Genomic DNA, 14,178 nt, shown 5'->3' on the forward strand with positions numbered 1-14,178 from the left:
TAGATGTCAAGGTGGGTATGCTAAACCCTGCATTATTTCTTTCAGTGGTTATTATTCATCCTCTTTCCCAATATTAGGAATTCAGTTATTTGTACAACACTCTTCCCATTATAGTTTAAACAGATTATCTTGTATGTTTCATGACCATTTAAAACCTCAAGAATAGCTAGGAATGAAGCATAGAAACTATAGAAACTGGAGTCTGTTAAGCAAATTCTTTGGGAGGCAATATTCTAACATAACAGTTTATTTTTTTTTTAGAAATATAACATATATCCCCAAAAGTGTCCAACACTCAAATGAACAGTTCAATGAGTGATGACAAAGTAAACACACAATCACCATTCAGATAAAAAAACAGTAGCCTGCCAGAAGGTACCCTAGTGCTATCTCCCAATCACTATCTGCTCCCTCCTCCCTCTAATATCCATCCTGACTTCTAACACCATAGTTTTTTGTTTTGTTTTGTTTTGTTTTTTTTTTGCGGTATGCGGGCCTCTCACTGTTGTGGCCTCTCCTGTTGCGGAGCGCAGGCTCCGGACGCACAGGCTCAGCAGCCATGGCTCACGGGCCCAGCCGCTCTGTGGCATGTGGGATCTTCCCAAACCGGGGCACGAACCCGTGTCCCCTGCATCGGCAGGCAGACTCTCAACCACTGTACCACCAGGGAAGCCCCTAACACCATAGTTTAGTTTTATTTATATGAATGGAATCATACAGAATTCTTTTATGTCTGGCTTCATCAATGTTGTTGCATATACCTCAGTTCATTCGGTATCATTACTGTAGAATACCATTCTATGATTATACCACAATTTATTTTTTCATTCTTTTGTTGATGAATATTGTTTTGCAGTTTAAATCTACTGCAAATAATGCTGTTATGAACATTCTTATATATGTCTCTTGTTGGGCAGAGACACTCATTACGAAGATGCCAATTCTTTCCAAATAATTTTATTGTTTTTTCTCCCCTGCCCTCCAAACTTTTACATCTTTTTTTTTTGGCCGCACTGTGCATGCGGCATGTGGAATCTTAGCTCCTTGAGCAGTTGGAAGTGCAGAGTCTTAGCCAATGGACCACCAGGGAAGTCCCCAAACTTTTACATCTAATTGACCACTCAACATCTCTACTTAAAGGTCTAATATTCATCTCAAAATTAACAGCCCCTAACTTGAAGTCCAAACCTTCCCATTCATTCATTCATTGAATATTTACGAAGTGTCAAGCAAGTGGCATCTGTTGCCTGTCACCAGGTGTAGAAGTCCAAGAACTTCTGCTCACATCTTGGTACTGGAGTCACCATGGAAAACAACACAGTCAAGCAGTGGAGGGAACAGCACTTGACTCACACAGAAGAAATGAGCAAGATCAGTATCAGTACTGGGGGTTGGTTCCCCCATGGCCAGCAGGGGGAACCTAGGTAGCCATGCAGGGCAGCTGGCCTGCACTCACCCCTCATGGCTACAGCACAATGACTCCTCCTTCTCCCGCCAGGGGACAGATACAACAATGGGGCTGGTCAGGTGCCATATGATGCTTAAGCAGAACACAGGAGCACAGGCTGTGAGGACTCTATTTCTTGCTAAGTAAGTGTTCCAGGCCCAAGGCCCATTCTTACAGCCGAGAGAGGGGTTTGCAAGACTGCATGCCCAAGACTGTCTTTCACAACACAAAGCACCTACCATGGACCAGGCTGTTGTAGGCTTTTGACTTCCACAGTTTTCCCATCTCAGAATATAATTCTATCTTTCCATTTCGTTAGGCCAAACTGTGGAATCATTCTTGAATCCTCTACTTTTTGCATACACATACCCATCAGCAAATCCTTCAAAATTTGCAGGATCTAACCACTTCTCACAGGTCTGGTCTGAGTTGGCATCATCTCTAGTGGGATTATTATAATAACCTCCTAACTGGCTTTCTAGTTTCTGTTCTTGCTCCCCTTTTCCAACACATTTTATTCTCAATACAGTAACCAGAGTGATCCTTTTAAAACCTAAGTCACGTCATGTCATTTCCCGTTCAAAGCCCTAGAGCAGCTTTCCATCTCATTCAGACTCATGCAAGGTGTTCCACAATCCATTACCTCTCTGCTCTCATCGCCCCTTTTGGCCACTCTGCTCCAGCCGCACTGGCCTCTGCTGCTCCTTGAACCTACAAGGCACATTCATGATTATAAAACTCAGGGCTTCTCTATCTGAAATTGTCTTCTCTTAGATCTACATGACTCACTCCTTGATCTTTTTCAGGTCTTTGCTTAAATGTCATATGCTTAAATGTCACCCTTCCTGACCATCCTAGTGAAAACGGCCACCAGCTCCCTGCCCCATTACCCAAACCAGATAGTTCCCATTCCCTTTTCCAATTTTGTTTCTTTATATTTACTTATTTATCTGTCTACATATCTTCTTTAAAAGAAGATTGATGTAAGGGGTTAAAAACAACACTCAATGAATCCAAATGAAGCAAGAATAAGAATATAAAGGGAAGAAAAGGTGGGACAAACACAAGACAAATAGCAAGATTACACACTTACACCTAACCCTTTCAATGATCACATTAAATGTAAATGGCCTTAATCAGGATTAATTTTGCTTCTCAGCTACCCATTTTCTCTTCATTATTTTTCAGTGAGAATACATGAAAAATTACTAAGAATCCTTTTCTCTTTCCTTATTTATTCTTTACACACTTCCCGCTCTTTTTTTCGCCCTCTAAAGAGATTTTTTTAAATGAATTTATTTATTTTATTTTAAAATTTATTTATTTAAATAAATTTATTTATTTTATTTTTTTTAAATGTAAATGGCTTAAACATCCCAATGAAAGGCAATCTGACAACAGGATGAGGAGACAAGGCACAACTATATATAAATATAAAAATATGAAGAGGTGAAAACAAAAGGGTGAGAAAAATATATACCATGCTAATACTAGTCAAAAGAAAGCTGGAATAGCTATTAATTTTAGGCAAGACTACCAAAAGGTATAAAGGTCACTTCATAATGACAAGGCGTTAATCAAGAGACATAATTATCCTAAACATTCACGCCCCCAATAAGAGCTGAAAAATACATGAAGCAGGCAAGGTTCTGCCTACCCAAGGCCGCTGCTGTGCAGAGACCCCGGGGGAAGCCACCATCACCATGTCTGACCGGGAGGCAAAACCTTCAACTGAGGATTTGGGGGATAAGAAGGAAGGAGAATATATTAAACTCAAAGTCACAGGACAGGAGAGAAGTGAGATTTACTTCAAAGTGAAAATGACAACACATCTCAAGAAACTCAAAGAATCATACTGTCAAAGACAGGAAGTTCCCATGAATTCACCCAGGTTTCTCTTTGAAGGTCAGAGAATTGCTGATAATCATACTCCAAAAGAACTGGGAATAGAGGGAGAAGATGTGATTGAAGTTTATCAGGAACAAACAGGGGGTCATTCAACAGTTTAGATATTCTTTTTATTTTTTTTTATTTTCCCTAATCCTTTATTTTTAAAAATAGTTCTTTTGTAATGTGATGTTCAAAACAGAATTGAAAACTGGCATCCCTTTAAAACATCTGGTAATTTGCATTCTAGTGTCTATTATTCATTATTGTTTGTTTTCACTGCGCTGATTTTTGGTGATCAAGCCTCAGCCCCCTTCATATTGCCGTCTCCTTTTTAAAAATTACATATGTGCACAGAGAGGCCGCCTTCCAGGACTGTCCACTTTCAGGCTTGTGATAATATCGACTAATGCAAGTAATCATAATGACTTTGCAGCTGGCCCTGAAGTTTTAGCATGTGACTGCTTCACTCTTGGACTATGACTTTCAGTGGGAGATGGAAGTTTTTCAGAGAACTGAACTGTGGAAAAATGACCTTTCCTTAACTTGAAGCTACTTTTAAAATCTGAGGGTCTGGACCAAAAGAAGAGGAATATCAGGTTGGAGTCAAGATGACAAAGGTGGTGAGAATAAACGACTAGCTCCAAAGATGGCTTCACTGAAGAGAAAGCATTATAAGATGAAGGACAAACCTTGTCAGAAGATCCCAGAAAAGTTCTAATTTTCCTTAGCAGTTAAAGTTATTCATGCAGAAGTGTATACAACAGAACACTGCTCTTTTTGACTTTATTTGTACTTTTTGGCCTGGGATATAGGTTTTAAATGGACATCGTCAGTACCAGCTTCATTAAAATAAACAAAATATTTGTAAAAACCATAAAAAATACATGAAGCAATAATTGATAGCACTGTAAGGAAAAATAGGCAAATCCACAATTATAGTCAGATTTCAACACCCCTCTCTCAATAATTGATAAACAGAAAATCAGCAAGCATATAGTAGATGTGAACAACACTATCAACCAACATGACCTGATTGACATTTATACAACACTCCACTCAATATCAGCAAAATATATATTCCTCTCAAGTGTACACAGAGCACTTACTGAGAGAGACCAAATTCTGGGCCATAAAACAAGTGTTAGTAAATTTTAAAGTATGTTCTCTGAGCACAGATTAAATTAGAAATCAATAACAGAAATATCTCTGAAAAAGTCCCCAAACATTTTAAAACTAAATCATGTACTTCTAAATAACCCATGGGTAAATAAGAAATTAAGAGATAAATCAGGAAGTATTTTGAACTGAATATAATTCACCATGTCAACAAAATAAAAGAGAAAAATCACAGGATCACCTCACTAGATGAAAGAATATACAAAAGGCATTTGACAAAATTCAACATCCATTCCTGAGTAAAAAAAAAAAAAAAAAAATCAGCAAACCAGGAATTGAAGGAACTTCAAGCTGATGAAGGGCATCTATGAAAAAACTATAGTTAACATCATATTTAATAGTGAAAGACTGAAAGCTTTCTCTCTAAGATAAGGAACAAGACAAGAATATCACCACTTCTATTCGACACTGTACTGGAGGTTCTAAACACTGTAATTAGGCAAGAAAAAGAAGTAAAAAGCCTTTCCTTTCCAGACTGGAAAGGTAGAAGAAAAACTGTCTTAATTCAGACAACACAATCATTTATATAGAAAATCCAATTTATTTCCCTAGAACTAATAAATGAATTTTAGAAAGATTGCAGGATACAAGATCAATAAATGAAAACTAAATTTATACAAACTAGTAAAGAACAACTGGAATTTGGAATTTTAGAAACATCAAAATTTATAATAGCATGAAAAATATGAAATATTTAGAGATAAATATGACGCAGTGAAAGATCTGCACACTGAAAACTGACAGAAATTTAATACATAATAAATATATGGAGAGTTATACTTTGTTCATGGATAGGAAGATTTAATATTGTTAAGATGCTGAGGTAGGCAGAATAATAATCCCCACCCAAAGGTTCCTGTCCTTATCCCTGGAATGTACGAATATCTTATCTTACATGGCAAAGGGGACTTTGCAGATGTGATTAAGTTAAGGATCTTGAGACTAGGAGAGCTGGATTATCTAGATGGTCCCAATGGAATCCGAAGGGTCCCTACAAGGGAAAGGAGGCAGAAGAGTCAGAGTCAGAGAAGGAAATGTGACTGCTGGCTTTGAAGATGGAAGGGTGGTACAAGGCAAGGAATTCAGGCAGCCTCTAGAAACTGGAACAGGCAAGAAACGGATTCTCCCCTAAAGCCTCCAGAAGGAATGCAGCCCTGCTGACACCTTCATTTTAGCCTCATAAGACCTATTTTAGACTTCTGACCTCCAGAACTGTGTGCAAAGCATAAACAAACTAAGTTTGGGTTTTTGTAGGCCACTAAGTTTGTGGCAATTTGTTACAGCAGTAATAATCAAAAATTCTAAATTCTTTCGTAGAAATTAACAAGCTGATTCTAAAATTCATGTGAAATTCATGAAAAGAGACCATATCCTGAACATTTAAGTCATTTAACATTAACAAACTACTCACTATGTACTGATCTCTCTTATAAATGTTAGGGAAAGAAAAAAAAAAACATAGAAGGGAATGTCCCTGACCATGAGCTTCATTGATTCATTTGTTCATTCAACAAATATTTATTGAGCACCTAACAGATGACAAGCATTTTCTTAGATGGGACACATCACTGAACAAAACATTAGCTGCCTTCATGGAGCTAATGTGGGATGTGATGCAGGGCAAGGGTACAGAAAACAGTAAAAAATAAATATAGTTAGTGGCACACTAAGGGTGAAATGGTGGGAGCAGTCAACCCTAGTACAGGCAATAAGGGAATGCTTTGTTGAGAATTTATAAATAGTCAAACTGACTAAAAAGCGCTGCTTTTTATTACTACCATGAGCTAGCAACTCTAATCAATGTCACTGATGAAATACCCCTCCCTGAAAAAAATCTTTTGTTGATCTAAGTTTTAAACAATTGCTACAGTTGCTGCTGAGTTTAAATAATACACATGTAAGTTTCAAATTATCAGATTTTTATTATTTATTCTTTAATAAATGTTGTTTTCTACATAGACATTCATTTGGAAAACTCCCAGTTATAAAGCTGGCCCACATACATGCAGACTTAGCCACATACATCTGTTTCAAGAGAAGCTTATAAGGCTTTGACATACTTCAAGCTTGCCTAATGCAAAGTTCTTGTCTCAAACCCTTTCTTAGGATGCACTTCACTTCAACCCTGTGGTACGACACTCTTCTGCATTTAAACCATAGATTCAAAATAAACAATGATAGCACAGGGACTGTAAAGACCAAGAAACAGGACATGAGCTATTACAATGCTGTCATTTTATGGGACCTTCTTTTTGGCATTTATATTTGTGCTGAAAATTTTAAAACAACGAAAGTGCAAGCAACGGGATGGAACATTTTTGTTTGGCAAATGCAAATTTTAGTTCACACTCAAAATATGTTACTAAATTTGAATAATACCTTTAATATTAAAATATTATTCTTTTAAACTGTTAAATGTTTCCAAACTAAATAGCAAAAAAGAGAATAAAACATATCAGCAATTTTATCATTAGTTGCCTAGATTGTATGTTTGGAGATTTTCAGTATTATTTTTTTAAATCACTTATTAGTTAAAGAGAAATCAATTCCATAAAATACCAGCCTCTAACCAAAGAAGCAAAGTTCAGACATTTACCTAGATATAAAAAACTGGCTAAACATTTGTGCTTTTTTTCCTGCCTTATACTATAGTGTGCATTTCCTTTTTCTTATTTATCTTACTGCCATGCTTATAATAATGAATCTCAATAAATTTCACTGTCTGCATAATAACTAATTTCATTTATGAAATTTTTATGAGAATATTCCATCATTTAGGGGAGTAAAGTGTTAAAAATTATCCATTTTGGGTTTCATATGTTCTAGGCACATCACTGAACATAATAAATAAGTAAATTATCTAGTATATAAGAAAGTGCTAGGAGCTAGAGAAAAAACAAAGCAGGGTAAGGGGAATGGGAGTGTAAAGACAGGACATGAATGTTAAAATATAAATAGGGTGGTCAGCATGGGCATCACTGAGGTGAGGCTTGAGCAAAGACTTGATGGCATGGGAAGGTTACTAGGTATCTCATGGGAAGGATACCAGGTACCTGGGAATTCCACAGTTACTATTTTTCATATATTTGTTGCAATATTTCATCTAAAAGATCTTTATGGTATGCTCAGTTTGAAAATGTCTAATTTAAGACTTCCAAGAGGTTCAAGAAAAAATGTAATTTGATTGCATCCCTGCAGTCTTCCCTTCCTAAATCCAATCCAAATACCAATTACCTTTCCTTGAGCAGTTATTAAAATCAGCGTCCAAGTGGGCCAGAAGGGTGGGTTGAAGTCTCAGGATCCAGATGAAAAGAGCTGAGTTTTCCCCCTGGATGAGAATGGAGGCCCTGGCCTAAGCAAGTAGCCCTAAGGCAAAGGCAGGAATGCCCCAGTTCTTGGGAGAGAGCCTAACCTGTAGAAACTGGTCATCCCCCCCAACCCCCAAGAAGACCAGCCTGTGTATTCTGAAATTCCTACTGGACTCCCAGCCTCTAAGGAGTCATAGTGGAGCTGGGAAACTTACTTAGCTGAGTCCTTTCTACTCCTCTACAGAAGACCTAGAAGCCTGAGACTCATGTACCTCCCAACACTTAACACTTAAGGTATGTTGGACTTGAACCCCAAAAGTAAGAAGAGGCCTAAGTTAGATAAAGGAAAACGACAACATACCAAATAGGCTAAAGTGATAAAGAACAAACAGAAAACCCAGAACAGGTGGCTCCTAGCTGAACAAAACTGCCAGATGAGATCAACATCAGCTTGAGCCAAAAAATAATAACAATAATAATAATTATTGTTATTATTTTAGTTCTTTTTTTAATATTTATTTATTTATGTTCCTTATTTTTTTTTGGCTGCATTGGGTCTTAGTTGTGGCATACGGGATCTTTGTTGAGGCACGCGGGATCTTTCTCGTTACGGTGTGGTCTGTTGGGGTTTCTCTCTAGTTGCGGGGCACCGGCTTCTCTCCAGTTGTGGCATGCGAGTTTTCTCTCTCTAGTTGTGGCGCACAGGCTCCAGGACACGTGGGCTCTGTAGTTTGTGGCACGCGGGCTCTCTCGTTGAGGCACGCGAGCTAAGTAGTTGTGGCACGTGGGCTTAGTTGCCTCGCGGCATGTGGGATCTTAGTTCCCCAACCAGGGATGGAACCCGCGTCCCCTGCGTTGGAAGGCAGATTCTTTACCACTGGACCACCAAGGAAGTCCCAGTAATAATAATTATTAGAACATTTAAGGAGACTTGGAGCTAAAAACATATAAAAATTCAATAGCTTAACTGAAGAACTGGAGACCATATTAATGGTCTGAAAGATCACATAGGAGAAATATTCAGAAACACAGAGCATAACTACAAAGAAGAAATCATGTGTACAAGATAATGTGAAGCAAAGACTCAGCCCCAGGAGAACAAATGTTAACAGGAGCTAAAGTGGAAGGGGAGAAACAGGGCAAAGGCAATGATTAAACAGATAGCAGAACAACTATTCCACAACTGCAGAGATGAGACAGAAGATGGAAAGATTCGAGTTCCAGGCTTTGATGGGGGGGAGGAGGGAATCAACAACTAGACACACCCTAATAAAATTTCTAAATTTAAAGAATAAAGATATTAAAAGCTTCCAGTCTTAAAAAAAAAGTCACTCTCCAACACCAGAAGATTCTGGAGAACAAACTCATTTTTTTTTTTTTTAGTAAATGAAGGCAAAGAATCAAGCATTCATCTTACCTCTCCTATACAAACTGACCTCCAGGTAAACTCTAGTGGATATGAGGAAATCTTTCTTTACTTTTGTGAAGAATATAAAATATTTTATATTCCAGATAATAAATTAAGAAAAATGATAAAATTAGAATATCAACATTTTTGCAACTCCTAATTAATTAATGGCTCTAGGCATTGTGCTTCAATAGCGGCAACTCCCCGGAAAGATAAATAGGCATTACACACTTCCAATGGGAAGAAGACTAAACCACCTACTAAGTAGTCTGGCCAAAAATCCCCAAAAACAAAAAACAAAAAACTCAGCCTGAACTTGATCAAGTCTCTAGATTCAGTTATCAGTTCACAAGAAATACAGAGGACAAAGGATCACATTAACTGCACCACAGAGATGCAGTCAGCAAAATCATACTGTCAGAAATTCTTCAGAACTCGGTTTCTTCAGCGAATAAACTGCAAGGAAGGAAGAGAGGTGGATCAAATAGAAGAAACCTTAAAGAATAAAAGAAATACTAATCAATCATCCACGTGTGGTCCTGTTTCGAAGAATTATGAAACTTATGAGACTATTAGAAATTTGAGCACTGACTATTTGATGATATTAAGGAATATTTTAGGGTGAAAATGATATTACGATTGTTTTTTTAAGTTCTTATCTTTTAGAGATACCAATTGAAACAGCTGATGAAATGGTATGATGGCTGTGATTTGCTTCAAAATAACATGATGGACATGGATAGGGTAGCAACAAAGCCAGATTGGCCATGAGTTGGTAATTGTTGAAGCTGCTGATATGTACATGTGGGCTTACCGTATGTTCCGTCTACCTTTATTATATAGAAATTCAAGCATAATCAAAAAGTTTTACATGAGGCTTTTTTGTTGACTAAGTAGAAGCAAGGGTAAAAAAAGCATTCAGCTTACTACAAAGGATGCTACATGAAAGATCCTAACTCTTCTGAGAAATTCCAAACATCATAATGCCTAATATAATCCAAGAAGCTGAGAAAACAATTACTTATTTCTGGCTCTTGGGAAATATATATATATATTTTTTTCTTTAAAAAAAATTTTTTTTTTTTTTTGCCGTACGCGGGCCTCTCACCAATGTGGCCTCTCCCACCGCGGAGCACAGGCTCCGGACACTCAGGCTCAGTGGCCATGGCTCAGGGGCCCAGCCGCTCCACGGCATGCGGGATCTTCCCGGACCGGGGCACGAACGCGCGTCCCCTGCATTGGCAGGCGGACTCTCAACCACTGTGCCACCAGGGAAGCCCGGGAAATATATGTAACGGGTGATAATTTAGCATTTTACTGGAATGTTCACATTAGCACAATATAAAAAACTCAAAAAAAGTTATTTTTAACGACAAAGTCTTCAAAGAAAAAGATTATTTTAAGGTGTCATAACATATACCACGTTCATGTCTTCTTTCTAGTTGCTAACCTAAATGTTGCTTAAGATTTAAGTCATCAAAACAGTACTATGGTACTGGCAAAAGAACAGACACATAAACCAATCGAACAGAATAGAGAACCCAGAAATAAACCCATGTATATACAAATCAACTAATATTTGACAAGGGAGCCAAGAATATTCAATGGAGAAGAGACAGTCTCTTCAATAAATGGTACTGGGAAAATTGGATATTCACATGCAAAAGAATGAAACTAGATCCCTATCTTACATCACTCACAAATTTAACTCAAAATGAATGAAAGACTTAAATGTAAGACTTGATACCATAAAACTTCTAGAAGAAAACAAAGGGAAAAAGCTCCCTGACAATGGTCTCAGCAATGATTTTTTTTTGGATATAACACCTAAAGCACAAGCAACAAAAGCAAAAATAAACAAGCAGACTACATCAAACCAGCAAGCTTCTGCACATCAAAGGAAATGATCAACAAAATGAAAAGCCAAGCTATGGAATGGATAAAAATATTTGCAAACTACCTATCTTATATGGGGTTAATATTCAAAAAATATAAGGAACTCATACAAATCAACAGCAAAAATCAAATAATCCAATTTAAAAATGGGCAAAGGACCTAAAAAGACATATTTCTAAAGAACATGTTCAAATGGCCAACAGGTACATGAAATGGTGCTCAACATCACTAATCATCAGAGAAATACAAATCTAAACCACAATGAGATATCATCTCACGTTTGTCAGAATGGCTATTAACAAAAAGACAAGAGGTAACAAGTGCCAGTAAGGATGTAGAGAAAAGGGAACCCTTGTGCACTGCTGGTGGAATGTAAACTGGTACAGCCACTATGGAAAACAGTATTGAGTTTCCTAAAAAAGACTTAAAAGTAGAACTACCATATGGCCCAGCAATTCCACTTCTGGGTATACATCAGAAGGAAATAAAATCACTATTTCAAAGAGATACCTGTACCCCCATGTTCACCGCAGCATTATTTACAATAGCCAAGACAGGGAAATAATCTAAGTGTCCATCAACAGATGAATGAATAAAGAAAATATGGTATGTATACACACACACACACACAATGGAATATTATTGGGCCATTAAAAAAAACAAGGAAATCTTGCCATTTGTGACAACATGAATGAACCCTGAGAGCATTATGCTAAGCGAAATAAGTCAGAGAAAAACAAATACTGGATGATCTCACTCATATGTGGAATTAAGAAAAAACAAATTCATAGCAACAGGACAGATTGGTGGAAAACAGAGGCAGGGGTGGGCAAAATGGATGGAGGTGGTCAAAAGGTACAAACTTCCAGTTATATGATAAATAAGTTCTGGAGATGTAACGTACAACATCATGACTATAGCTAACAATATTGTATTGTATATTTGAAAGTTGATGACAGTAGATTTTAAAAGTTATCACAAGGGAAAAAAATTTGTAACTATGTGAGGTGACGGATGGTTAACTAATTGTGGCAATCATTTTGCAATATATACATTTATCAAATCATTATGTTGTACGTTTTAAACTTATATAATGTCAAACATCAATTATACCTCAATAAAACTGGGGAAAGATTTACATCAACCTGAGCTCTGGCTATTGTAGTATTTTGCCATCAACACAGTAGCACACACTGAGATACAGAGCCTGCCTATCACAAGCTTATACAAGCACAGCTTTTCAGGCACAGCTTATACACTGGTTAAATGATCAGAGAGCCTTCTATTTTATATTCATGTATTTGTGCAAGACTGTATGTACTATAGGACTAATCTAAAATTAATTAGGAAAAAGGTTAAAAGAAATATATGAAAATATAGAAAAGTATTTCAAATGTACTTACCTTAAAGTAACTTATACCTACATGAAAGGCTAAAATAGTGTTACTTGTCAGATATGACAAATTATGTCAAAACTTGAGTTTTTTCCTGCTTTTAAGACACCTCAGAAAGTGTCAGCACTCTATATATTGGCCCAAATTGCTGATTTATGCATCATAAAATATGAAAAATGTGCAAAATTGTTAAGTAGGCTATTAGCTGCCTCCTCACTTACTCCTGGTAGCTAAAGAGCCTCATAAATTATTTCAACAAACTTGTAGGACATATTATGCTAATGAAAGTGGCCCTGCTACATACCCACTACCAAACTGTAAAATTCAGCATTTTGCTTTTGATGTTTCACAGAAATGCGAAGTGTTAACAGTAACAATAATAATAAACACAATTATAAGAGCATAACACCCAAAGCAGAAAAAAAAAAGTAATTATATATACCTGGGGAATCTGTTCTTTCTTTAGAATCTAAAAGTATCATCTCATGCATCAGAGCATGAGATGTGATTCTCCTTCTTTTACCACATATACCCAAATAAGGTTAATAATCGTGAAATTATCTAATCCTTTTAAACCTAGCTATTGGAGTTAACTTGATCACCTTGATTAGTAGCCATAAGCAAAATATATTTACTCAAAATACCTCCCATGCAACAGAGGAGTAAGTTCTTTATGCCCTGATTACCAATCAAGGCCCCTCTGGTTATTGTTCTTTCTATAAAACACAGTCCTAGGACATTTCTCCAATACGTTTAAAAATCTCCCAAACTAATAAATCCTATGAAAATCACCAAGTTTACCAGAAAGTGGTACCTCCCATTGGCACACCTACTCTAGGTCACTGCAACTCTCATACCTGCCACCTGCCTTGCTATCTTCATAGTCACTCTCTTCTATTTATTCACAAACAAGGTTCACTTACGCCCATAACAGTTCCAATATCCAAACTGTATTTCTAAATCTGAGTTCAAGAAACACTCTAATTTATTTCTCGGATGCCATGTAGTCATTTTTTAGGTGAAAAGCACCCTAGATTCCAAATGAGCAGGTACTTGAGCTTAATTGGCTAGATCTTCCAATGCTGATGCCTTAATCATCTCTAAACAGAGCCCTGAATAGTGTCCAGCACACGGTAGGCAGGGAACAAATCTTAAACATGAATGAATTTTAATTTTCTAAGGCCTCATTTTAAAATATAACTTCTTAGACTCCTTCAACAACTAAACTGAAAACAAAAACTTCACTATATTTGTCTAGAGAAATTCTTCCTTAAATCATGTTATGCAAACAACGCATAGCCTCTATGAAAACTATGTCTGTTACACAATAAAATGAACCTTTTGTTTACTGAAGGAGAAAAGAGTTGGAAATGTGTATTTATAATCTGGTGCTTTGGAAAAAAAAATTTTGTCATAGGAAAAAAAATGTTAGAACATCTGTTAGAAGGTTCTTCCTCAAAAGCCTAAGCAATCTACAATATGTCACTGTATGTGACATATAATTCAATTAAACATAACCACAATTATAAAAATTATTTCTATATCAGTCAGGTGTAGGCTAGAGTATGCTGTAGAAATTAACAACCTCCCAAAGCAAAGGTTTTATTTCTCACTCACACTACCTATGCATCCTCCTTCTACCTGTCTTCCCACTCTACC

The 14,178-nt window shown here is 36.8% G+C and overlaps 2 protein-coding genes across 3 annotated transcripts in view; one reads left to right on the plus strand and one right to left on the minus strand.

Annotated features, from left to right (window-relative positions):
• Window positions 1-14,178, minus strand: part of REC114 (REC114 meiotic recombination protein) — a 113,181-nt gene that overhangs the window by 84,334 nt on the left and 14,669 nt on the right. The gene's annotated exons all lie outside the window — the stretch shown is intronic.
• LOC132487479 (small ubiquitin-related modifier 1-like) lies at window positions 3,151-3,456 on the plus strand. The gene has a single exon (XM_060095167.1). It carries the CDS (start codon window positions 3,151-3,153, stop codon window positions 3,454-3,456), a length of 306 nt encoding a protein of 101 aa, XP_059951150.1.

The sequence above is a fragment of the Mesoplodon densirostris genome, chromosome 4, assembly GCF_025265405.1.
Source record: "Mesoplodon densirostris isolate mMesDen1 chromosome 4, mMesDen1 primary haplotype, whole genome shotgun sequence".
NCBI lineage: Eukaryota > Metazoa > Chordata > Mammalia > Artiodactyla > Ziphiidae > Mesoplodon > Mesoplodon densirostris.